Source organism: Diabrotica virgifera, chromosome 8, assembly GCF_917563875.1.
Source record: "Diabrotica virgifera virgifera chromosome 8, PGI_DIABVI_V3a".
NCBI classification, from domain to species: domain Eukaryota; kingdom Metazoa; phylum Arthropoda; class Insecta; order Coleoptera; family Chrysomelidae; genus Diabrotica; species Diabrotica virgifera.
In genome coordinates, this window is record NC_065450.1 from 172,387,425 (window position 1) to 172,414,726 (window position 27,302).

At 31.5% G+C, this 27,302-nt stretch overlaps 2 protein-coding genes across 2 annotated transcripts in view; both read left to right on the forward strand.

Moving 5' to 3' along the window:
- Positions 1-27,302, forward strand: part of LOC114338515 (macrophage mannose receptor 1-like) — a 251,803-nt gene that overhangs the window by 62,384 nt on the left and 162,117 nt on the right. The window lies entirely within an intron of this gene.
- The window catches only part of LOC126890002 (uncharacterized), a 30,428-nt gene continuing 27,527 nt past the window's right edge, over positions 24,402-27,302 (forward strand). Inside the window, exon 1 of the mRNA XM_050658803.1 lies at positions 24,402-24,581. Within this exon, the coding sequence (XP_050514760.1) occupies positions 24,507-24,581 (75 nt within the window). The 5' untranslated portion in view covers positions 24,402-24,506. The remainder of the gene's footprint in view (positions 24,582-27,302) is intronic.

Below are 27,302 nucleotides of genomic sequence, written 5' to 3' on the forward strand. Positions count from 1 at the left end.
AAGTAGGAATTTTTGTGTTGTATGTTCCCTACTCTTCATCTGTCAAAATGAATCTCGGTTGAGCGAATTTACCTTATTTAAATTTTTAACTAGTATACAGGGTGTAACAAAAATACAGGTCATACATTTAATCACATATTCTGGGACCAAAAATAATTCGATTGAACCTAACTTACCTTAGTACAAATGTGCACATAAAAAAAGTTACAGGCCTTTTAATTTACAAAATGAAAATCGATTTTTTCGAATGTATCGAAAACTATTACAGATTTTTTATTGAAAATGGATATGTGGCATTCTGATGACAGTAGCATCTTAAGAAAAAATTAAAGTGAAATTTGGACACCCCATAAAAATTTTATGGGGGTTTTGTTCCTTTAAACCCCCCCAAACTTTTGTGTACGTTTCAATTAAATTATTATTGTAGTACCATTAGTTAAACACAATGTTTTAAAACTTTTTTGCCTCCTAGTACTTTTTCGAAAAGTCAGTATTTATTGAGATATTTCGAATATTTGTCAAATCCACCACATATTTGTATATGGTTAAGTACGATTATGGAGACTTGGTAATAATATGAACATTTATTTATGATTTACATTTTTAGGGATATTTTGAACCATATTAAAAAAGAAGTCACATCTCGACAAAAGGTGCCTTTTCGAAAAAATACAAAGAGGCAAAAAAGTTTTAAAAACACTGTGTTTAACTAATGGTACCGCAGTAATATTTTAATTGGAACGTATACAAATATTTGGGGGGTTTAAAAGAACAAAACCCCATAAAATTTTTATGTAAACATATTGAAAAATAAGCCTCAACTCGATAAAAACTGCCTTATCGAAAAAATACTAAGAGGCAAAAAAGTTTTAATAATATTGAATTTAACTAATGGTACCACAATAATAATTTAATTGAGACGTACACAAAAGTTTGGGGGGGTTTAAGGGAACAAAATCTCCATAAAATTTTTATGGGGTGCACAAATTTCACTATAATTTTTCTTTAAGATGTTCCTGCCATAGGAATGCCACACGTCCATTTTCAATAAAAAATGTCCAATAGTTTTCGATATATTCGAAAAAATCGATTTTCATTTTGTAACTTCAAAGGGCTGTAACTTTTTTTATGTGCATATTTCTACTAAGGTAAGTTAGGTTCATTCGAACTATTTTTGGTTCTAGAATATGTGATTTAATTTATGACCTGTATTTTTGTTACACCCTGTATAAATAGTGCAAGTAATGAAGCTTAAAATAGGACAAAACCCCGCAGTTTTACAAATGGATCAATTTGCTTGAAAATTTGAGAATAAGTAGTGGATAGTCCAAGGATCAAAATCTATATAATGTTGAAAGGCGCTTTTACCATGGGGGTGGTTGCTACCCCATCTCGGCGTGGAAATTTTTTATTACATTTTGACCGCAAAAGTTGGTAATAACATTCATTCTAAGAAAAAAACGTTCCATACATTTTTTTGATAAAATTAATAATTTTCGATTTATTCGCTATCGAAAGTGTTAGTTTTATATCGATAAAATCAATGTTTTTTGTGTTCTTTTATAGACTCAATTTTTATAGTCTCAATCAGTGTTCTTTAAGACCAATAGTAATCGAGCTATACTTTACTATACGTTAGCTCTTCTTCGTCAAATGCTAAATATTGTAGTTTCAAACTCAAAAGACGGGAAAACTATGCATTTTTCGAGGATAACTTGTTCAAACTAATTTAAAGTATTTAAAAATATCTATCTTCAGAAATAAAAGAAAATCTCTAGCTCAAAAATTAAGTGACTTATTAGTAATGAAAAGAATGGTAGCTCCAATTTTTTCAGCGAAAAAGTGATCGGAAGCAATCTCTTAATCACCACCCTAATTAAAATTGGTCAATAACCTTATTTGATGTTCTTTTTTTATATTATTAATAGGTTCTAGAAGTTTGACCGGCTTAGAATGATGAGTTTAAAAAAAAAGTAGTTAAAAGCGAATAACTAATTTTTGTAGTTTGGAAAAAAATGGCCTTTTCTTCAGAATAGAAATATTATCATTAGAGATACGAAAAATTGTTTAAATAAAAAATTGTAGCCTATTTAATTCCCAAGAATCTGGTTTGCAAAAAATTTTTCTACGGCAAAAATTGAGTGAGCTATTGGGTGCGTTCGGACGACCATAGCGGCTGATTGTCAGCAGAAATCGGCTGAGTGGTTGTATCCAGCCGTGATAGGGAAAGCTTAGTAAATCTCTCAGCGGCTGACTTCCAGCGATGACGTCTGACAGCTACTGCTGGCTCAGCTGTCCAGCCGCTGTGGTCGTCCGAACGCACCCAATGACAATTAAAACTTGTAATACCATGCAAAACCCACCTTTGCCAACCCTTTCAAAGTCACCTCTTTTTGCGACTGAGGATTTTAAAAATATTTAATATTAATAGGCTTATAGATCTTGTAAAATACTACAAAATTCTTTTTTACCAAACTTTTTAAGATTAAAAATAAAAAGTTTAGGTTAAAAAACCAATATATTTTTTTGAAAAAAAAAAGGAGAAATCCAATTGGAAGCAACAGTAATGTAAGTTAGCGGTGGTTTTAGTCATTGGCCTTCTTTATTCTTCTATATTTTGTGCATTAATTATATAGTCTAGAAGTTTGACTGGCTTAAAATGATTAGTTTTTAAAAAACTGGAGTTAAAAGCGAATAAAGAATTTGTGTAGTTTGGTAAAAAATGCCATTTTCTTCAGAATAGAAAGATTAGCATCAGAGATCACATCCCTGTCGCACACCTTTTTTGATCTCAATACTGACTGTAAACGAACTGCCAACTTTTACCCTGGCTGTCTGATTCCTGTAGAGATTTGTTACAATTTGGATGTTCTTATCATCAATTCCGGTATTTTAAAGAATTTCAATTAGTTGGTCATACCTCAATCTACAAAGCACATGATTTTGAAAAATCATGTAAGCAAGCTTCTTTATGATTAGTCTAGTAAATTACATATCAAATGTAATTTCGTACAGATTGGAAAAAATTTTATATATCAAAGTTTAGGTGAAGACTAAAGATATTTTCAAGAAAGTATCTAATAAGGAGATCATTATATGAATCAATTATTAAAATCTGGCATTAGGAGAAACAATGTTACACCTATTTTAAGCGCTTCTGTAATTAAACTTACTAATAATGAAGTACAAATATTAATACTAGCACAATTATTATTATGCAAAAGTCTAGACAATATAATAACAATTGTAAACCTGGTAACGTAAAATGGGGTGACTTTGACCCATTTTGTAATTTAATCCTATAAAAATCATATTTTAAATTTTGTTACATTTTTGTATATGAAAATATGTTATGGGTTTAGGCGTCTACTTTCAGTAGCTTAGATTATAATTACAAGAAAATAATCATGACTTAGAAAAAAAAAATAAAAAATGCCTTTGGCATTCACCCCATCTGGTAGGTCTTGATCCCGCGTATGAAAAAAAAAAGTTGATTAATAGCAAGCTGAAAATTTGTTAATAGCTTAAGGGTGTCTAGTCGAATAAACTTTGGTATATCGGAACACTGAAGCAGGGGCAGTTTTAATTGTGGAACAGGTTAAAAATTTGGAACGGTCAGACCACGAAAACGGCACATTTATTTTGTCCGACAGAATAGACTTAAACTCTCCGAACAGAGATTAAACTCTCATGCAAGAATCAGACTGCTATTTATCACCTGTCATAATTCCTGTCATTTGACATATTCTACATGTTCCACTCATTAAAACGCCCATTTCTTGATAAATAGCAGTCTGATTTTTGCATGAGGGTTTAATCTCTGTTCGGAGAGTTTAAGTCTGTTCTGTCGGACAAAATACATGTGCCGTTTTCGTGGTCTGAATTTTCCAAATTTTTAACCTGTTCCACAATTAAAACTTCTCCTGTTCCAGTGTTCCCATACATCAAAGTTTGTCCGACTAGACACCCTTAAGCTATTAACAAATTTTTAGCTTGCTATTAATCAACTTTGTTTTCATACGCGGGATCCAGACCTATGGGGGGAAGTTGACCGTATATGCTTTTTGACTGTTAAACTTATTTTTCTTTTAGGTGGGTTTAATTTGACCGTTTTTAAACCATTTTTTCTTAATTCGTTATATCGGTGGATTTGAGAACCCTTGGAATATTAATTCTTTTTTTTTTATTTAAAAATGAATTCTTAGATATTTATAAATTTGAATCGTTAAAAATAATTTTACAAATTATGCAGGGTGGCTGAAGTATATCACAATAGATATTTTTCTATGTTTTCGGTCAAATTCACCCCAGCGGTCAAAGTAACCCCATTTTACGGTACACTAAAAGTATCGGACGATCTTCAATGACAAACATTACGAATAGGCCAGGAAATGAAATGATAAACCTACCAAATTTCCGAAGTTGGATGAACATCAATGAAACTTGATTCGTTTGAATTTGATTCGTAAGTAACTTTGTGAACAAAAATGATGATGACTAGAGCTCGGGAAACATGCACTTAAAAACGCCTAAAATATGTATGCAAATATGCACAAAAAACTGTTAAAATATGCACTAAAATATGATTTTGTGCATTTAATACATACAAATAAAAATCTCAGTAATCCTTGAATTTAAGGTATTTCATTTATTTTATGCTAAAATCACAAAAAATATTTATTGAAACTATGTATACCATTCTATTATTTATTCTTTATATTCATCATTATCATCATTTTTTAATATATTATTGTTACAGTTAAAACTATACATTAATAAATTTCTTATAAATTTTCTAGAGAAAAACTTTGCTGTCTATCCGATAATAATAATTGTTTATACGCGGAAAAAATTCTTTCTATTTCATATGAAGTTAAAACAGCACACTTAAAATAATGTAATTGATGGTCCTACCTACAAAATTAAATGATCTTCAGAATTCCTCATCTTAATAATATTATTTATCTGAATTATTTTATGATATACCTCATTTTTCTTTAACACCGTGCAAAATATTTGATACACTTTGTGGGTGTCCCCAAGGTGTTTAATTTTTTCATGTTTTAATAAATTGATAATTTCAATACTTTTGTCTAATGAAATGTTTGGATTCAAAATTTACAAAATTCGTTTGGGTATGTGCCAAATTACTTTTTAATAACGGTTTTTTAAAACATCCAGCCATTTTTATAGCAGCTGAGCTATCTACTTCGAAGCCCCGAGCATTAAGCCATTCCCCATCTAGTTATCACATGTTCAGGTGGTAAAGGCACGGAATGGGACGTTTCGGCGTCGCCGTTTCGGCGTGGCCATTTCGGCGTGGCCGTTTGGGCGTAGAGCCGTTTCGGCGTAGGCCGTTTCGGCGTAGGCCGTTTCGGCGTCGGCCATTTCGGCGCCTGCCGGTTCGGCGCCCGCCGATTCGGCGCCCGCCGATTCGGCGCCGGCTGATTCGGCGACAGATACTTTGGCAAAGTGAGAGAGAAAAAAAATAGTTGTTAATGTATGATAGTCTGAAATTTTCTTTAACAAAAAATGTAGAGTCAGGAGAACAATTTTCGACATTTTAATTTTAGAAGATGTAAAATAATACCCGAAAGTTAGGTTTGGACCGAAGGGTTAGGTCTTCCTCCTTTGAAAATTGTACTGTATAATATATAATATATATAATATATTAATTTTTTAATTAATTATGTGCAATTAAATAGCTTACATTTACAAAAGTTGGAAAAAATAACATTTAATATATTTTTTTAGTGTGGTATAGATATAAATCAAGAGCCTCTTAAATTTCTAAAAAAGTAACGTAGGTATAATCTAATGTCTTACTAATAGACTCCAATGTAGGTATTTAGTCAACTAAAATAAAATCTCTGACGCCGAAATGGCCGACGCCGAAACGGCCTACGCCGAAACGGCTCTACGCCCAAACGGCCACGCCGAAACGGCCACGCCGAAATGGCCACGCCGAAACGGCGACGCCGAAATGTCCTAGACCCGTAAAGGCACATTAGCTATAAATGATCTTGAACTCTGTTTTACTATTAATCCACTTTTCGGAAGAATTGATTTAGTTGCACTTTATTTTGGCATTATCAAACACTTTTGATAAACACTTAAACAAAACTTTACTGAACAGAGGAGAGAACAACAATTATTGCAATTTGTGTTTTGCTAATACAAATTCTGGTAATTTGTTATTTGTTAAGCTTTCGGAAACAACAATACTGATTTATGATTTTATTTATTGCTGCCTATGCCTATTAGCGATTGCTAATGGCAATCAGCTTATCGCATTACTGTCCATTAGGGCCTATTATCATATTATGCTAATACCAACTTTACCAATTGCATTACTTGTGTCCTCAAATAGTCCATATAGTGATATATCTGAAAATATGCACTTTTACTAAATTGATATGAACTTAGACAATTTATCCAATATATGCAAATATGCACTTAATATGCATTTTGCATATTTCTCGAGCTCTAATGATGACGAAATAAAAATTGCATTATTGAACAAGAAAACTCCATTTTCCAAAATGCATTTCGAAGTGATGGAAAATGATAAATTTGTAATTCTAAAATAATTGATGGATATTTGTCCTGGCCACTAATTAAAATAGAGACCGTCGTAGTCATGATATTCGTAATCAGCGACCCTTAAAAATCTTAATTAACGACTTTGTACACTAGTTTTGTATCTAATTTTCGTAAAACTCCAAGACCCGTCCTGGACAGTCCTGGACAACAGGTGCGTTAGAGGCTATCGCCGTCACGATATGGGTAAATAGCTAACACAAAAACCACCGAGTAACGAGTTTGTTTCTATTTTGTATCAAATTTTCATAACATTCCTGGAGATTAAGCCCATCCATGGGACCAAGTGCCTCGGAGACCATGATAGTAGTGTTTAACAATCGCAAAAACTATCAGGTAACGAGCATCCACTGTACCATTGATCCACTGATACACCATTTTGTATCAAATTTCCACAAAACTCGAGAAGACGTGGTACATCCTGAGCACCAGGTGCCTCGGAGATCATCGCCGGCATGATTTTCGTAATCAGCGTGCCTAAAAACATCCAAGTAATGAGTTTACACTGATTTCGTATTGACTTTCTATAAAACTGCAAATTAAACCAACTATAGGCACCAGGTTTCTCGGAGACCATTACCGACGTAATATTAGTGACCCCAAAAATCCCCATTAAATAGTTTGCATTGATTTTGCTTCCAATTTCCATAAAACTCCAGGAGAAGATAACCATCCTGGGCACCAGGTGCCTCGGAGACTATTTTGCCGTCATGACATTTATGATCAGTAGACCCAAAAACACTCGGGTACCAAAATTAACTTCATTTTCGTAACTTATTTCCGGATTACAAAGTACGCCGCACACACCTTATGGAAATTAGGTCCCAGTGGGTTCATACTTTAAGAAAATACTCTTTGAAGCAGCTCCTGATGAGAAGTTCTTTTGGGCAGATCCAGTGGCGGCTGGTCAGAGGAGGCAAGGGGGGCTTGGCCTCCCCATAAATTTTTTACACATGCTACACTGTCTTGTTTACTTTGCTATTTTGCTTCGAGTTAGAGATATCGATATCGGAAAAAGTTATTGGATCAAGTTGTTCCAAATAATTTTCTAACCCCACATACCAAATTTTATCACAAAATTGGCACTTTTAGTTTTTTCATTATTTGTAGTCAGGATCCTAAAACTGGAGCGGAGGCTGCTGGCCGTAAAATCTCACCTGCTAAAGCTCCACCCAGCCCAGCAGCGTTTACGGAGGCCCGGTCTAATTAGAGCTGCATTATAGTTTAACGGACACGCTGCCCGGAGATTGAGCAAGGGCGACTGATAGGCCAGCAGCCTCCTCTGCAATTTTAGGATCCTGACTACAATTAACGAAAAAACTAAAAGTGCGAATTTTGTAATGAAATTTGGTATGTGGGGTTAGAATAATATTTGGAACAACTTGTTCAAATAACTTTTTCCTATATCTGCAATGAAAACCAAAATATCGGTAATTTACCGTGTTTTTGGATTCGCAGTAGGCCGATTTTAGAATTAAAAAAATTCAGTGCAGTATCTTAAAAAATGTGAACCTTTAACCTGTATGGACTGCAAAAGTTCAAATCTGTATTTATTTTGATAAGCATATCTACTTAAGAGATAGAATTGTTAACAAATAAACGACACAAACTTTGGTAATACACTTTTACAATTTGACTAACTATTTTTAAAATGATATGATATTATGAAATTATGAATTATGATGATATTATCAAATGTAAATAAAAAATGGTCAAAAAATGGGGCCTTAAATTAGATTTTTTTTGGCGGATTTTTTTGCTAATGCAAATTTGTCTAGATATTTTACAGTTAGGTATAGCCTCCCCTATGGTAAAAATCACGAGCTGCCACTGGGCAGTTCTCGATTTGATGGAGGATTTTTGAGATATAGAGGCACAGACTCGGAAAATTATAAGATTTACCGGGTATTCCAATTCCCGGATTTACTGGTTATCTTGCAACATGTAGAGGTTGGGATCAAAGAAAAGTAGTAGTCTAGGATGTTTTCCTGGCTATCCAATAGCGATGAGAAACATTGTACATTGGAGACCACGCAAACACAGTCGTAGTAAAGGAAGGCCACAAAAATTATGGCGAGACGACATCAAAGCCAAAGTGGTGAGAAACTGGCACCACAGCACAAAACAGAGAGGACCGGAGAGCTCATGGGGTTGTCTTTGTCCAGGAGTGAATGCAAACAGGCTAGAGAAGAAGAAGAATAAATCAAAGGTGATTTACGAAACTGACATAATTAATAACCGCTGCATTTGAAGGAATATTCACCTTTATTTTTAAGGTCCCATTCGAACGAAGAATATTTATATCATCTTTTTTAGAGTTTTTATTCAAAAATATGGCCCGTTTTGAATAAAATCCTGATGACCTTTATACGATCAAGACTGTTATAATCAAGGTCAAATTCAAGGTCGGTATCGTTAAGCCGTCGAAAATCCTCAAACTTCTATTAACCCTTAAATGCATGATTTTTTTATTGATGTCAAATATCAAAAAAGGCCTTTAGCGGAAGCTTAGAAATGATGAAAAAATAATAAAAAAATTAAGTTTAATTTTAATTTTAAACACTTTGTTTTTGACAATAACAGGTTTGTTGCCTACAAAATGCTACATTGTGCATACAAGGTCAAGTTAGGATACAAAATCTGCATTGTTAATTTACATGAAAATTATAAAAACAATTAATTATTTTGATTAATTATTTATATGGGAAATAAGCCACAATTAAAATGAAAAAAATAATTTTATTAACGTTTCGACGCCCAAATCGGGTGCCGTTGTCAAAATACAAAATACTACTAATGGAAACAAAAATGTTGTTGCTTAGTAAAAAAATTCTTATTAATTTTGAGAGTAATTTAAATGTAAGACCAAATACTTACGATGTCGGGATAGTATCACGAGGTTTTTCCTGGTTTTCCCTCGTGATTTACTATGAGATCTCTAACACTAGAATTTTAATGTCACCGTTGCATGTGGTTGTCTTTTTAAAGACAGATCACATGCTATGATTTTTTTTGTGACGGATATTCTTGAGTTGGGGTTGATTTCATGTAATCGAATGAACTATCTTTCAGTAAAGTCGTCCCAGGAACGCAACTCATAAATATTGGCAATATCATTTTAAAGTCTTCTACTTTAAAATGTATCATATGTATCTGAATTGCCGATATAAATGAGTCAAATTAAATAAATTATTAGAAGAATTTTTTTACTAAGCAACAACATTTTTGTTTCCATTAGTAGTATTTTGTATTTTGACAACGGCACCCGATTTGGGCGTCGAAACGTTAATAAAATTATTTTTTTCATTTTAATTGTGGCTTATTTCCCATATAAATAATTAATCATAAAAATGCCACAAGGAAATAGCTTCAGAACAAAATTAATTATTTTTATTAAAACACAGTGCCACACCACATTTCTAACATTTTGTATGTGTAAACCCCTGACAATTGGGATATTTACACCGTTGTTTGTTATCTTCTATAGTCGGCTAGTGTTCATATTGGTCCCTACTAATATCTTTGGGGGGAATGTACTGAGCTATTCCTCTCTTTTTCTTGTCTTAGATGTCAGCTTCCAATGTACTTGGTCTCCCTCTCTTTGCTGTAGTTGTGCTAATTTTGCACACACACTCTGCAAGTTCTGCCAGTGTTCATATTGGTCTCTACTAATATCTTTGGGGGGAATGTACTCAGCTAGTCCTCTTTTTTTCTTGTCTTAGATGTCAGCTTCCAATGTACTTGGTCTCCCTCTCTTTGCTGTAGTTGTGCTCATTTTGCACAGACACTCTGCAAGTTCTCTGCGAAAAGCTGCTTGTGTTAAAAGCTTTGTCTGTGGGTTCTTAGCAACAGCAACCGTCGCTCTTTTGATAGAGTATCCATTATTGGTAACTTTTTTTTCGCAGCCTTATCAAAGCGTTTTATTTGTATATACGAGATATGCCTGCAACAGTGGAAAGCAAGACGTTATTTTTATTATCTTTGTAGATGAGATCTGTTGTAGATGAGATATCTACGCCATCAACCGTTGCAGTCTATTCGACTGTCACCACGAGGAAATTCTTCATATCCGTATGTGTTGGGAATTTGCAATATGGTATCCGTTGCCTTTGAACTGTTCCCAATGATAATATTTCCCTTTTGGCATTATGTACAAGCAGCGGTATACCTGTATAATAATTATCATGATAAAGACGGAAATTTTGATGCTCCAAGATTGGTAGATGGCAAGCTTTCATTCTCCTGGATGATTTGCTCACTTTCTAGCATTTCCATATTTTCTGTTATGTCTATCTCATCTGCCATATCTTTAGCCCCATTGCACGTTTCTTCATCAGATTCGTCGCCATAGTTAATTTCAAATTCAGGGTCTGCAATACTATCTGTGTCGGAAAAATCACTTTCATCTTCACTACTCAGGCCAGTGAAATTTGCCCATACTGTGTCAGGGATTCTTGAGTGCGCACTGTAGCAAAACAGCAACAAATAATGCTTTTCATTTTTCTCCTGAATGCGGTAAAAAAAACAAAGGGGCATAATAAAAGTAATAAGTAGATATTCTTTTTCTCATGATCATCTTTCAGTGCGTCACAGTTTTTCGATTTCTCTCTAACGCATTAAATTGTATGTGACAGAAAAAAGGCACGTCTGGGAATACTTCGGTAATTATTCTAGTTCGGTGATTATTCTAGTTGTCGATAGATGGCGCCATAATTAAAAAAGAATTATTTATTAAATAAAATAATAATATTATCAATATAATCTGTACAATTTATAAGACTATACAAATGAAAGAAAATACCATTTTATAAATGCAATAGACACAATTGATTTGGTTTTATTCCAAATTGAAAATAAAATTTGACAACTGTCAGATTTAACTAAAATGTCACGTTAGAATAAATGTCATAAATGTGTATTATCACGGACTTACCTTTTTTTCTATAATTTGTGACGCACTGAAAAATGTTCATGAAAAGGAGAATACCTTACCTACTAACTAGAATATTTCTTCAATAATAAATCACTAATATTCTAACTAGATACGACTCACAAAATTCATCAAATAATACAGGACGTTACAGGTTAGCTGCCAAACAATTCAATGGGTCGAAGTGCATGTTTATGCCATCTGTGCAAAAAGTGCCAAACTATTTAATAGTTACACGTTACACTATGTAGACTACAGGCAATGCCATGCAGTTACTTCAAATTCGAATCAGAATAGACATTTTATTGAATCGTTTACCTATGTTGCCGAAGGGCAACTCGATGCATTTAAGGGTTAAATTACTTTGGAATCTAACCCAATTAACCCAATAACCTTGACCATGATTTGCAAGGTCATATTCAAACGGAGATATATCCATTTTATTCATTGTTGCACTTAGAAACATTGGTTCCCGCTCAAATAAAAACGCGTGACCTTGGCATGATCTTGAAGGTCAAGGTCAAAGTGAAGGTCGCCATTGGATAGCCAGGAAAAATTCCTAGACTACTAGTACCTGTCTTTGATCCTAACCGCTACATATTGACAGATAACCAGTAACTCCGGGAATTGGAATACCCAGTAAATATTATAATTTTCCGAATTTGTGTGCATATATCTTAAAAATACTCGATCAGATCGAAATCTGCCCATAATAACTTTTCATCAGGAGGCTTCAAAGAGTATTTTTCTAAAATATGAACTAAATCCACTAGGAACTAATTTCCATAAGGTTTTTGCGGGGTACTTTATTATTTTTCATCACTTCGAAGTGCATTTTGGAAAATGCATTTTCCTTGTTTAATAATTAATTTAAGATTAGCAAAGACCAGAAAAGCCACGGGACCAGACGAAATACCGAATGAAATAATAAAGCTCTTCGAAAATTCAGGTAAAAGATCTCTCCTTCATCTTTTTAATAAAGTTTATCAAACTGGTTATATACCAACGGATTGGCTGCTGTCTACTTTTGTGACGATACCTAAAAAAGCAAACGCGAAAAGATGTAGTGACTACCGAACCATTAGCTTGATGAGTCATGTTTTAAAGATATTTTTACGAATTTTGCACTCTAGGATGTACCAAAAAAATAGAAGAACAGCTTGGTGATACACAGTTTGGATTCCGCAATAACCTTGGGACCAGAGAAGCACTGTTTAGTATTCAGGTTATGGTACAGAGATGCAGAGATGTCGGACATCCGGTTTATATGTGTTTCATTGACTTTGAGAAGGCCTTTGATCGGGTAAAACATACGGAAATGATTGCTATTCTTCAGAAAGTGGGTATTGATGATAAAGACCTACGCATTATCAAAAATCTTTACTGGCATCAACGTGCAAACATCAGGATTGGCTGGGACACGTCTGAAGAACTTCAAATACGAAGAGGAGTAAGGCAGGGCTGCATTTTGTCCCCACTAATATTTAACATCTATTCTGAGTTTGTTTTCAATAAAGCAGTGGATAATGCTCAATGTGGTATCAAAATGAATGGCGTCAATATTAATAATTTGAGATATGCGGATGACACGGTGTTAATTGCGATCAATTATGAAGAACTTCAACATCTGATTAATAGGATTACCACAACGTGTGATGAATATGGACTCAAGCTAAACACCGCAAAGACCAAGGTGATGGTTTTCAGTAAGACGCCAATACAACCGGAAGTAGTAACAGCTTATGGTGAACAATTAGAGAGAACTAACAGTATCACCTACCTTGGTTGTAATCTAAATGAGAACTGGGACATGAGCAAAGAAATTAGAATACGTATAGAGAAGGTCAGAGCTGCATTCTTTAAGATAAAGAAACTTTTATGTGGAAACAACATTACTTTGAATTTTAAAATTAGATTAGTGAGATGTTATGTGTTCTCTACTCTTTTGTACGGTGTCGAAGGTTGGACTTTAACAGATACTCTTCTCAAGAAATTGGAAGCCTTTGAAATTTGGGTATACCGAAGAATCCTACGAATAAGTTGGGTGGATAGAGTTCGTAACGAAGTTGTTTTGCACCGGATGAGAAAAGGCACAGAAGTCGTCAGAACAGTTAAAAATCGAAAACTTGAATATTTTGGCCATGTTATGCGACACCCAGAGAGATATAATATACTCCATTTAATAATACAAGGCAAGGTAGGCGGAAGAAGAGGGCCAGGTCGAAGAAGTACGTCATGGCTTAAAAACCTGAGAGAATGGTATAACAGATCCTCTGCATCCCTTTTCCGAGCTGCCGTTAACAAAATTGCTATAGCCAATTTGATAGCCAACGTTCGGTAATCGAGCACGGCACATGAAGAAGAAAAAATAATTCATTTCGTTTCTAAGACTCTTACGAATCGAATGCAAAAAGTTTCAGTGAGATTCATTCTGTAAAAATTTGGTATGTTTTCAGCTATTTACTGCTTCATCGCCTCGCCTATAAATGAAAACATGGAATGCTTGTTAGGCTGTAGATAATGTTTTAAAGACAATTTTAATTTGTAGATCATTTCAGAATCTTCGGTTCTTAAATAATAATATTTTTACAATAGTGATGACAACTGGTGGTATATTAGTGATTACATCAACATGTTACTTCGTATTAATGGTAAGTTTAGGAATAGTAGGATTATTGATTAACTATTTAGATGGGAAATAAACCACAATTAAATTGAAAAAATAATTTTATTAACGCTTCGACGCCTAAATCGGGTGCCGTTGTCAAAATACAAAATAATATTAAATTAAACAAAAATGTTGTTGCTAAGTGAAAAAATTCTTCTAATAATTTATTTAATCTGACTCATTTATATTGGCAATTCAGACGTATATTATACATTTTATAGTCCAAGACTTTTAAATGATATCGCCAATATTTATGAGTTGCGTTCCTGGGACGACTTTACTAAAAGATAGTTCATTCGATTACATGAAATCAATCCCAACTCAAGAATATCCGTCACAAAAAAATCATAGCATGTGATCTGTCTTTAAAAAGATAGCCAAATGCAACGATGACAGTAAAATTCTCGCGTTAGAGATTCAATAGTAAATCACGAGGGAAAACCAGGAAAAAACCTCGTGATACTATCCCGACATCGTAAGTATTTGGTCTTATATTTAACTTACTTTTAAAACTAATACCAAATTCTGACTTTATTATGTTTAAATTATAAATAATACTAATAATACATAGATATACAATAAGTAATACTAAAATATAAAATATGTACTAACTGGATATGTTATTGACTTAATAATCGTGGTATTTTCTTTCTACTGACTTCCTCTTTCAATATGGGATAACCACATCCTACAGCATTCTACCGAGGAATTTGCGACACAATTGGTTTCATTTAGCATAATTAGAGCCGCTTCTTTGATTTTTCTCTTTTTACTGTCTGATTCTTTCAGGACTATGCTTGAATCTCTCCACTGACCTATAATATGTTCATTATCCCATGCGTGTTGACATATTTGAGATCTATCAAATTCTCTATTTTTAATATAAGACTGATGTTCACTTATTCTAACGTTTAATGGTCTTGATGTTTCACCTAAATAATGTTGAATTTATTTCCTATTGTTTTAAGTTTCTCGGATAGTCCTTTTATATATGGTATTGATATTTTCTGATATTGAACCATTTCTTGTGAATGTTGTAAGATACCTTCTAAGTTGTTCTGTTCCATTCGACCCAATCTTGACAATTCCTTAATTATAAACGAAAAAAGATAATCATTTTTTAATAAATCATATGTTAACAATTGTTTTTCTTCTAAAAATGAATTTTCGTTAGAACAAGTAATTTTGGCTCTATCATATAAGAATTTAATGATTCCCTTTTTAACGTTGATGTTGTGATTTTATTTGTAAATGAGATATCTGTTGGTGTGTGTTGGTTTTCTATACACTTGAGTCTCATATCCAGTATTCTTCTGTGAGACTAAAACATCAAGGAATGGTAAAGTGTTATTGAATTCCTTTTCCATTGTAAATTTTATTGTCTCTTCTTGATCGTTTATAATATTCAGGAATGTATCCAACAATTCTGATCTATGAGGCCATATTGAAAACACATCATCTACATATCTTCACCATACTGTGGGCTTTAAACTTTGTTTAGAAATGATATTAGTTTCGAAATCCTCCATAAATATATTAGTCAATAATAGAGATAAAGAAGAGCCCATTGCTAGACCAAAATTTTGTTTATAAAATTCATTATTTAGTTGAAAATAGGTATTATTAGTACATAATGTCAATAACTCCATTATAGCTGATACATTTATATTAGTCCTGTCATAGTTGTCAATGTATTATCATTCTCTAATTTTGTTTTGATTATGTTTAAAGTGTTATCAATAGTAATACCACTAGTGATTCAATTTTCGCGATAAGTCTGTCGATTTACTTCTAAACGAAACTGAGTTGCTTGATTATTTCATTCATAGGAGATTCTGACCAATAGAAAGCTACAGACATGCAAATTAAGGTGATAATTTTTGATAATCTCCCGTAGTTAAGCATATTACGTCAGATGCCCTTCGTTGCTACGAAAAAATACATTCAGTGACATTAATGACAAATGTTTTAAAAATTATAAAAGTGATGACTTTCAACCGTCAAATACATATTTATAACAACTGTGTGTTTAATTTCACTAGTTGGTACTTACATATATAAATTACAATAAAATTTTGGTTTTGAACAGTTTTATTCATGAAATAATCGCAACAAATTGCACTCGAACTCTAAAATTAATATAGAATTTTTGCCCTCGTGACACTTTGACATAATTTACTGCCAAAGTGACACTCGGGAAAAATTCAATAATTTTAGAGCTCTTGTGCAAATACTACTGAAATCACCACGAGTCCTTAGGACGAGTGGTGTTTTCTTTAAGCAACTTAGTTGAGTTTAGAAATAAAAGACAGACTTATAAGATAAACTAAATCACGAGTGGTATTTTATTAGACTATTTCACGAACAAAGTGATAGGTCAAAAATTCAGTAGAATGAGAGGAAGGAATTTAATAATAATACATTTGATCTAGGTAACTCAAATCTACCCATTTTTTGAATAATTCAAAATTAGTCATAATCATGAAATATTTATTATAACTATAAATACTTTGTTATAATTATTTTTTACCTATAACAATAAATAGTTGAAGGCCCAGTCTTTTAGAATGAATGCTAGTCTTTCGTTGTTATTTTCTGCATCTAATTTGTAGTTGCGATCCACACAGAATATCATAAATTGTCTCCATATATAAGATTTAGATTTTCTTGTGTTACTCGGTATATTTTCTTCAATGTTTTGGTTTTTAACTTTGTTTGAAGTACCACCGAAACGACTCATTTTGACGTATACAGCTACAATAATTTTTTCGGCAAACGTCAAACTTTGCTTTGCGATCGGTATCCATGGTTACGTCGTTGAAAACACGAAGCTGATAGACCAATCAGAATTGAAAGACAGTTGGTGTTTTCGCGATAACACAAGCTGTCTTTGGTTTGTGATTGGTCAGATTATGTGAAAATTTTAAGATGAGTGAAATAGTCTAATGGCACATTTGTAAATAAACTGTTTATGTCAAAACTTACTAAAATATTATTTGGATTAAATTCAATAGTTGACAATTTGTTTAAAAAATGTTTTGTATTTTTTATAAATGTGCCATTATTATTAGCAAATGGTTTTATAATGTTTAATAAAAATTTTGATAGTTCACTACAAGGAGAATTGATGGTACTACAAATGGGTATAAGTGGTATGTTCGCTTTATGAATTTTCGGCACTCCATAAAAATGTGGTGTCTTACTGTAGTGAGGTGTCATTCATTTTGTTTGATATTATGTTAGATCACTTTTAAATTTGAATAAATTCTATATATTTTGTTTTCCAGTGGCTTCGTTGGATCCTTCGTTAATTTGGTATAAGATCCATTTGTAATTAAATCTGTAATTTTGTACTCATATTGTATTTTATTTATTATTACAGTTGCATTGCCTTTATCCGCTGGTAGGATTGTTATGAAGTCATAATTTCTTAAAGTTTTTAAAGCTTTCATTTCCTCTTTGCTGATGTTCTGTCCAATTTGATAAGACTTTTCCAATTCCAGTTTACATAGTATCCTATATTGTTCTTTTTCATCAGTTGGTAGACACTGGGATATTTTCTCCACTGAGCTAATTTTGCTTTCCTGGTTTTCCCTCCTGATTTAATATGGAATCTCTAACGTGAGAATTGTACTCTGATCGTTGCATTTGGTTGTCTTTTTAAAGACAGATCACATGCTATACCGAGAGAAAAAAATTGTTGACATAAAGAAACTTTATTAATATTTAAGAAAGATCGACTTGGCATATTGCCTAAGAAATATATCTTTGTATGTAAGATATAATTTTCTAAAATATTTCAAATAAATTCTACTATAGCCAAAGAAATATATCTTAAACATGATTGAACTATCACTTTCTGGCAAACTTCAAACCCATTTATCAGAAAGAAATTACACTTGATGTCAATTAATTTTATTAGTCATAAAAATATATTTTCTACACATTAGGAAACTATTCTTTCTGAGCAATAATATTTCTTAGTAAGGAATATTATTATTTTACTATTAACAATTTATTTATTTAATGTTAAGAAATATATTTCGGAGAGATAAACGTATATTTAGAGTTAAGTTAATATTTCTTGAAAATAAAGTGATATTACATACGGCGAAATAAATCATTGTGTTAAGGTAAAATCATTATTTATTAATAAAACAAGATATAAAACGTTATTATTACATACAAATATTTTCTCCACTCTTAAACCACTGGCTTCTACACAAAAATAAAAGGATGGAGAGGCAAATCCAACTTCCTCAAATTTTCCTTCTTTTGTTAATAGCACTTTGTATATCAGCAATTCACTAAAACAAAATCGTTATGTAGAAAGAGTAAAGTTACTTTAATAATTTTTTTTTATAAAGATATAGATATTTATTTTGACAAATTTAGGAAATACAAAAAAAAATATACACGGCCCCACGTAAGAACTATTAATACTAATAATAATCAATCATATTTAGTTCAAACATATGGCATTATTTAACCTATATATATATATATATATATATTTGTTTATTTTTTTCTTTTTGTTAATGAAATATTAATTATTTATCTGTATAATATTAAGTCACACAATAAACATTGTTAGCTAAAACAAGAGGGAAAATACAACCAATGTAAAGCATTGAAGCAGACATAATAATATGTAATTTTCTTAATTTTTATAATCTAAAAGAGACAGCATACCTAATCATTAAGAAATTTTATTACGGGAAAGTATTATTAGTTTACATCTAAGTCATTTAATACATATTAACTAATTCACGGTTTTCGGCAATAACATTTCTTAACCATAAACATATATTCCTTTTAGACTAACTGATTTCTTTATCTCAAATAAATTAACAGAAAAAATCCTCAGCGTTGCACCCGCCATGTTTGATATAGCGTTATACTGTATATTTTTATAGAAGACGATACATTCAAGTAACCTATTATCGTTGATACATAAGTATACACATTTTTAAAAAGGTACTTACATGTATGAAGTTCTGGAAGGTCCCGCAGTTGGTTAATAACTCCTTTCTTAATATTGTTGTGAAGCTATATATTATATCATTCTGTCCCAGCTTTAAATTGTGGCATATTTCCCAGTTAGGATAATAAGCTCCTTTATTTCAGAGTCGTCCATCATTATACCTAAAAAGCATATAAAGATACTATTATATTTCTTTTTTAACCATTCGGATACGCAACAATATTATTATTACATCTTAAATTACTCAATTTACTTTTATTTAATACTTATATATGTACGTACCTTCAAAATATCCGTTAATTTTTAAAGTACACCAATAAATCCAACATCCATCTATGTGAACATGAACATATCACGCCATCTTGACAAACACTGACGACTAAATCATAAATAGTTAATCTGCGCAATTCTTTTGTGGAAGAAAATCTCTTTGCAAGTAACATTTCGGCATTAATGACAAAGTTTTTATTTTATAACCACAGTTACTACAGAGGGTATTTCTGAAGAATTATTTCTTGTGGTTTAAAATATTTATTTAATTGCAAGAAAATTTCTTGTTCACAAATATAAATATGCATTAACTTAACATTATATTTCTTATACTGCAAAATATTTGTAGTTTTCAATTTAAGAAATAAAAACTTTAGGATAAGAAAATTAAATGTAGCCATTAATGCATTTCTTAGTATTGAAGAAATTATCTGTAAGAAATTATTGAGTTGTGTTTAAAAAACTCGTTTGTTTATATGTGAACCGGTATGTTTAAGTTAATAGGATATGTTAACTTTTAAGAAATATTGCTCAAAGAAATCGGTGTTTTAGGAGAAAAGAAATTGTTCTCTCGGTGTATGATTTTTTTGTGACGGATATTCTTGAGTTGGGATTGATTTCATGTAATCGAATGAACTATCTTTTAGTAAAGTCGTCCCACGAACGCAACTCATAAGTATTGGCGATATCATTTTAAAGTCTTCTACTTTAAAATGTATAATATACACCGAGAGAACAATTTCTTTTCTCCTAAAACACCGATTTCTTTGAGCAATATTTCTTAAAAGTTAACATATCCTATTAACTTAAACATACCGGTTCACATATAAAGAAACAAGTTTTTTAAACACAACTCAATAATTTCTTACAGATAATTTCTTCAATACTAAGAAATGCATTAATGGTTACATTTAATTTTCTTATCCTAAAGTTTTTATTTCTTAAATTGAAAACTACAAATATTTTGCAGTATAAGAAATATAATGTTAAGTTAATCCATATTTATATTTGTGAACAAGAAATTTTCTTGCAATCAAATAAATATTTTAAACCACAAGAAATAATTCTTCAGAAATACCCTCTGTAGTAACTGTGGTTATAAAATAAAAACTTTGTCATTAATACCGAAATGTTACTTTCAAAGGGATTTTCTCTCACAAAATAATTGCGCAGATTAACTATTTATGATTTAGTCGTCAGTGTTTGTCAAGATGGCGTGATATGTTCATGTTCATATAGATGGATGTTGGATTTATTGGTGTACTTTAAAAATTAACGGATATTTTGAAGGTACGTACATATATAAGGTATTAAATAAAAGTAAATTAAGTAATTTAAGATGTCATAATAATATTGTTGCGTATACGAATGGTTAAAAAAGAAACATAATAGTATCTTTCTATGCTTTTTAGGTATAATGATGGACGACTCTGAAATAGAGGAGCTTACTATTCTAACTGGGAAACATGCCACAATTTAAAGCTGGGAGAGAATGATATAATATATAGCTTCAGAACAATATTAAGAAAGGAATTATTAACCAACTGCGGGGCCTTCCAGAAATGGTAGAATTTCATACATGTAAGTACCTTTTTAAAAATGTGTATACTTATGTATCAACTATAATAGGTTTCTTGAATGTATCGTCTTCTATAAAAATATACAATACAACGCTATATCAAACATGGCGGGTGCAACGCTGATCATTTTTTCTGTAATTTATTTGAGATAAAGAAATCAGTTAGTCTAAAAGAAATATATGTTTATGGTTAAGAAATGTTATTGCCGAAAACCGTGAACTAGTTAATTTGTATTAAATGACTTAGATGTAAACTAATAATACTTTCCCGTAATAACATTTATTAATGATTAGGTATGCTGTCTCTTTTAGATTATAAAAATTAAGAAAATTAGATATTATTATGTCTGCTTCAATGTTTTACATTGGTTGTATTTTCCCTCTTGTTTAGCTAAACAATGTTTATTGTGTGACTTAATATTATACAGATAAATAATTTATATTTCATTAACAAGAAGAAAAAAATAAACAAAGATGTGTAGGTTAAATAATGCCATGTTTGAACTAAATATGATTGAGTATTATTAGTATTAATAGTTCTTATGTGGGGCCTTTTTTGTATTTCCTAAATTTGTCAAAATAAATATCTATATCTTTATAAAAAAATTTTTATTAAAGTAAGTTTACTCTTTCTACATAACGATTTTGTTTTAGTGAATTGCTGATATACAAAGTGCTATTAACAAAAGAAGGAAAATTTGAGGAAGTTGGATTTGCCTCTCCATCCTTTTATTGTTTTGTAGAAGCCAGTGGTTTAAGAGTGGAGAAAATATTTGTATGCAATAATAACGCTTTATATCTTGTTTTATTAATAAATAATGATTTTACCTTAACACAATGATTTATTTCGCCGTATGTAATATCACTTTATTTTCAAGAAATATTAACTTAACTCTAAATATACGTTTATCTCTGCAAAATATATTTCTTAACATTAAATAAATTAATTATTAATAGTAAATTAATAATATTCCTTACTAAGAAATATTATTGCTCAGAAAGAATAGTTTTCTAATGTGTAGAAAATATATTTTTATGACTAATAAAATTAATTAACATCAACTGTAATTTCTTTCTGATAAATGGGTTTGAAGTTTGCCAGAAAGTGATAGTTCAATCATGTTTAAGATATATTTCTTTGGCTATAGTAGAATTTATTTGAAATATTTTAGAAAATTATATCTTACATACAAAGATATATTTCTTAGGCAATATGCCAAGTCGATCTTTCTTAAATATTAATAAAGTTTCTTTATGTCAAGAATTTTTTTCTCTCGGTGTACCTCTGAATTGCCAATATAAACGAGTCAGATTAAATAAATTATTAAAAGAATTTTCTTACTTATAGCAACAACATTTTTGTTTAATTAATAAAATTTTGTATTTTGACAACGGCACCCGATTTGGGCATCGAAACGTTAATAATATTATTTTTTCAATTTAATTGTGGCTTATTTCCCATCTAAAGAGTTAATCATAAAAATGCCACAAGGAAATAATTTCAGAACAACAGTAGGATTAATCTTAAATTTGGCAGGATAAATAAACGTGATATCTTACATAAAACAAAAATTCAAGACTAATTCAACCATTATCATCATTTTCTTAGCCATTATCCCTATGCGGAGTCGGCTTCCTTGATTGCATTTCTTCATAAGTTTTTATCTATTAACATCAATCACCTTTACCGACATGCCCTGCCTAAGCGTCTCCCCCAGGTCTTTTTTGGTCTTCTTCTCCTGCTTTTCCCAGGAACTCTCAGTTCAGCCAGTCTTCGTATTGGGTGACTACCGTCTCCACGTTTAATATTACCACCCCATCTTAACCTATGCTCCATCATTTTGGCATCAATTTGTGCCACCCCTAGACTTTTCCTAATATACTCATTCCTAATTTTATCCTTTTTTGTTACTCCACTCATCTATCTAAGTATTCTTATTTCCTCCACATGCATTCGTTGTTCCTATTTATTTTTAACTGCCCAGCATTCCGTTCCGTACATCATAGCCGATCATATGGCTGTTTTATAGAATTTTTCCTTCAGCTTCATTGGAGTTTTTCTGTCTCACAACACAGCACTCGCTTCCTTACATTTCATCCATCCAACCCTAATTCTATTGCATCCGTCTCCATCTAGTTTCCCATTACTCTGTAATATTGATCCTAGGTATTTAAACCTCTCACTTTTCACAATCAGTTCACCATCCAGAGATATCATTTTATTTGTAGTAACTTCATCTTAAACGAACACTTTCAATACTCTGTCTATGTCCCTTTTAAACGAACCCTCCAAATACTCTGTCTTTGTCCGTTTTGTCCTGTTTAAAGTTTTAAACCTTTTTCCTCAAGAGCTTGTCCCCAATGTTTCAGTAATCAAAGCTAAAGGAGGCCCAATAAAATGTTTAAAAAATATATAAATATGTAATATTTTCTTTTTTTTACAATCACTTGATAAAGACGACTTTTTCGCTTGTCAATGGCAACGAAAAGTTGACGTTTACTAAGTACCGTCACTTTATCGCTCTAGCTAGACTCTAGCGCGTAACTTTTGATTTTACGCTCGTCGTCCGTAGCAACCGCACAACCATACAATACCACATTGAACATTCAAACTGAAAGATATAAAAGTTAATGTTATGACATTATAATGACAGATATAAAATAGTTACAATAAAGTTAATGATTTAAAAATAATTTCATTTTATTAAGTGATTGCAGAACAAATGTTGTATGTATTACAAGCGCAAAGTTATATTATTGCTTTCGAGTAATTACCGCTCTCCGCTGTTTGCTCACTAAGGAGAGCAATTGATTGTATCCTCGCTCCGACCCTTGCTCCCTGGTATTTATATTCGTGAATTCTCGCATTTAAAATAATGTATTTATTTTACATAGCGATCGAAACTATATTATCGATCGCTATGTAAAATAAATGCATTATTTTAAATGCGAGAATTCACGAATACTTATAACGAATATAAATACCAGGGAGCAAGGGTCCGAGCGAGGATAGAATCCATTCCTCCCCGTGGTGAGCACAACTTTACTCTCAAGCAATAATGTATCACTTTTCGCTCTTAATACATAAATAACTATTATTGCTGTAGGTATATTATTAAATATATTATAGTTAATTTATTTTACATAGTAAAATTTTTGTTAATGTAATTATGTTTATTTACAATCTACATCATTAAAAAAGTACTAAGTAAATTTCCATGTTTTTGGGCATGAAGAAGAGACTCACAATAATGGCTTAATAATAATAGCAAACTTAAATTTAAAAATAAATTTTTAAACAAAAGTAGTGGAATAGTTGATTTATGTTAAAATTCATAGGTGGTCATAATAATTTGGTCAGTAGATTTTACAAGAAAAAAGAGCATTAGAACAATATTGAATTAACTCTTAGTACTTTATTATCAGAAGTTAACTTACTGTTTTTAAGGGGATAGACACACGACAAAACTTCAAGATGATCTTTGCTCTTGTTAATGTAATTGTTGAAGGATACCTTTTAGTTTGGCGTATTGAAAGTTTGTACGATGGGGTAAGTAAGATGTAGATGTATCCGTTATTTATTTTATCAAAATATTAACCATTTATCTTCCCCACCATATTTTTAACCCGTAGCTGCAACCGACAAAAAGTTATCTGGCAACTGCGATTGACTGGTCACCCTGATCCAGTTTTAAAATTCTGAAATAAAAAAACATTAACTACTACACTTTTTTCAAGTAATAAACACTTTTTATACAGGGTGTAACAAAAATACAGGTCATAAATTTAATCACATATTCTGGCACCAAAAATAGTTTGATTGAACCTAACTTACCTTAGTACAAATGTGCACATAAAAAAAGTTACAGCCCTTTGAAGTTACAAAATGAAAATAGAGTTTTTCCAATATATCGAAAACTATTAGAGATTTTTTATAGAAATGGACATGTGGCATTCTTATGGCAGTAATATCTTGAGAAAAAATTATAGTGAAATTTGGACACCCCCTAAAAATTGTATGGGGGTTTTGTTCCTTTAAACCCCCCCAAACTTTTGTGTACGTTCCAATTTAATTATTATTGTATTACCATTGGTTAAAAACAATATTTTAAAAACTTTTTTGCCTCTTAGTACTTTTTCGAAAAGTCAGTTTTTATCGAGATATGTTGGATATTTGTCAAATCCACCACATATTTGTATATGGTTAAGTACGATTATTAGTCCAGAAAGCCACTGCGCATCCGCTAGGAAAAATATTCTAATTCGGATTTTTTGCACAATCTTACTCAAAAAAGACTCCTTTTAACAAATTTGCATGTTGCCAGGACCAAAAGGTGGTCAAAAATTTTTTAAACGTTTTTTTTTTGTTTTTTTCCTAAAATTATTTTTTTTGCATGGAAAAAAGTTTTTTTAGTTTTTTTTAATCATTCCAAACAGAAAAGGTCTTTAGTGACTTTTCTCTAAAAATGACCGTTTTTGACATATAAGCGATTAAAAATTGAAAAATTGCGAAATCGGCCATTTTCCACCCTCAAAATCTATGTGAAAAACTGAAAATTTGAATGTTGCCAAGGTAGGTAAATATTCCTTAAACATCGATTGATGAAATTCCGAAGAGTTTTTTGCAATACAATATTCAAAACTCCTTTGTTTTTTAATTGCTAATCAAGCGTGCGCGACACTATTTTCCACCGACAGTATGGTGCAAATGAAAGGAATAAATTCGTTATTTCGTAAACCGGCGACTTTAAGGAAAAATCCCGAAACAGGTTGAATTTTATTTTTAAGTTATGATATTGTGGCATATATGGTATACTAGTGACGTCATCCGTCTGGGCGTGATGACGAAATCGATGATTTTTTTAAATGAGAATAGGGGTCGTGTGGTAGCTCATTTGAAAGGTTCTTCAATTATCTACTCAGTAGTGTAAACATTTACATAATTATTTATACAGGGTTTCCTTCTACTTCTTTTTTGTCAAATAATTTAATTTAATAAAAATTTTTTGGACACCCTGTATAAACAATTATGTAAATGTTTATATTACTGAATAGAGAATGAAAGAACCTTTCAAATGAGCTAGCACACGACCCCAATTCTTATTTAAAAAAATCATCGATTACGTCATCACGTCCAGATGGATGACGTCACTAGTATACCATATATGCCACAATATCATAACTTAAAAATAAAAATCGACCTGTTTCGGGATTTTTCCTTAAAGTCGCCGGTTTACGAAATAACGAATTTATTCCTTTAATTTTCACCATACTGTCGGTAGAAAATAGTGTCGCGCACGCTTGATTAGCAATTAAAAAACAAAGGAGTTTTGAATATTGAATTGCAAAAAACTGTTCGGGATTTCATCAATCGATGTTTAAAGAATATCTACCTACCTTGGCAACATTCAAATTTTCAGTTTTTCACATAGTTTTTGAGGGTTAAAAATGGCCGATTTTGCAATTTTTCAATTTTTAATCGCTTATATGTCAAAAACTATCATTTTTAGAGAAAAGTCACTAAAGACCTTTTCTGTTTGGAATGATTAAAAAAAACTAAAAAAACTTTTTTCCATGCAAAAAAATAATTTTAGGAAAAAAACAAAAAAAAAACGTTTAAAAAATTTTTGACCACCTTTTGGTCCTGGCAACATACAAATTTGTTAAAAGGAGTCCTTTTTTAGTAAAATTGTGTAAAAAATCCGAATTAGAATATTTTTCCTAGCGGATGCGCAGTGGCTTTCTGGACTATATGGAGACTTAGTAATAATATATGAAAATTTATTTATGTTTTACATTTTTAGGTATATTTTGAACCATATCAGAAAAGTACAAACAGGCAAAAAGTTTTAAAAAGACTGTGTTTATTTAATGGTACCGCAGTAATAGTTTAATTGGAACGCACACAAACATTTGGGGGGTTTAATAGCACAAAACCCCCATAAATTTTGTATGTAAACATATTAAAAAAGAAGCCGCATCTCGATAAAAACTGCCTTATCGAAAAAATACTAGGAGGCAAAAAAGTTTTGAAAATATTGAATTTAACTAATGGTTACCACAAAAATATTTTAATTAACACGTACACAAAAGTTTGGGGGGGTTTAAGAGAACAAAACCCCATAAAATTTTTAGGGGGTGCACAAATTTCACTATAATTTTTCTTTAAGATGTTACTTTCATAAGAATGCCACATGTCTATTTTCAATAAAAAATCTCTAACAGTTTTCGATATATTCGAGAAAATCAATTTTCATTTTGTAACTTCAAA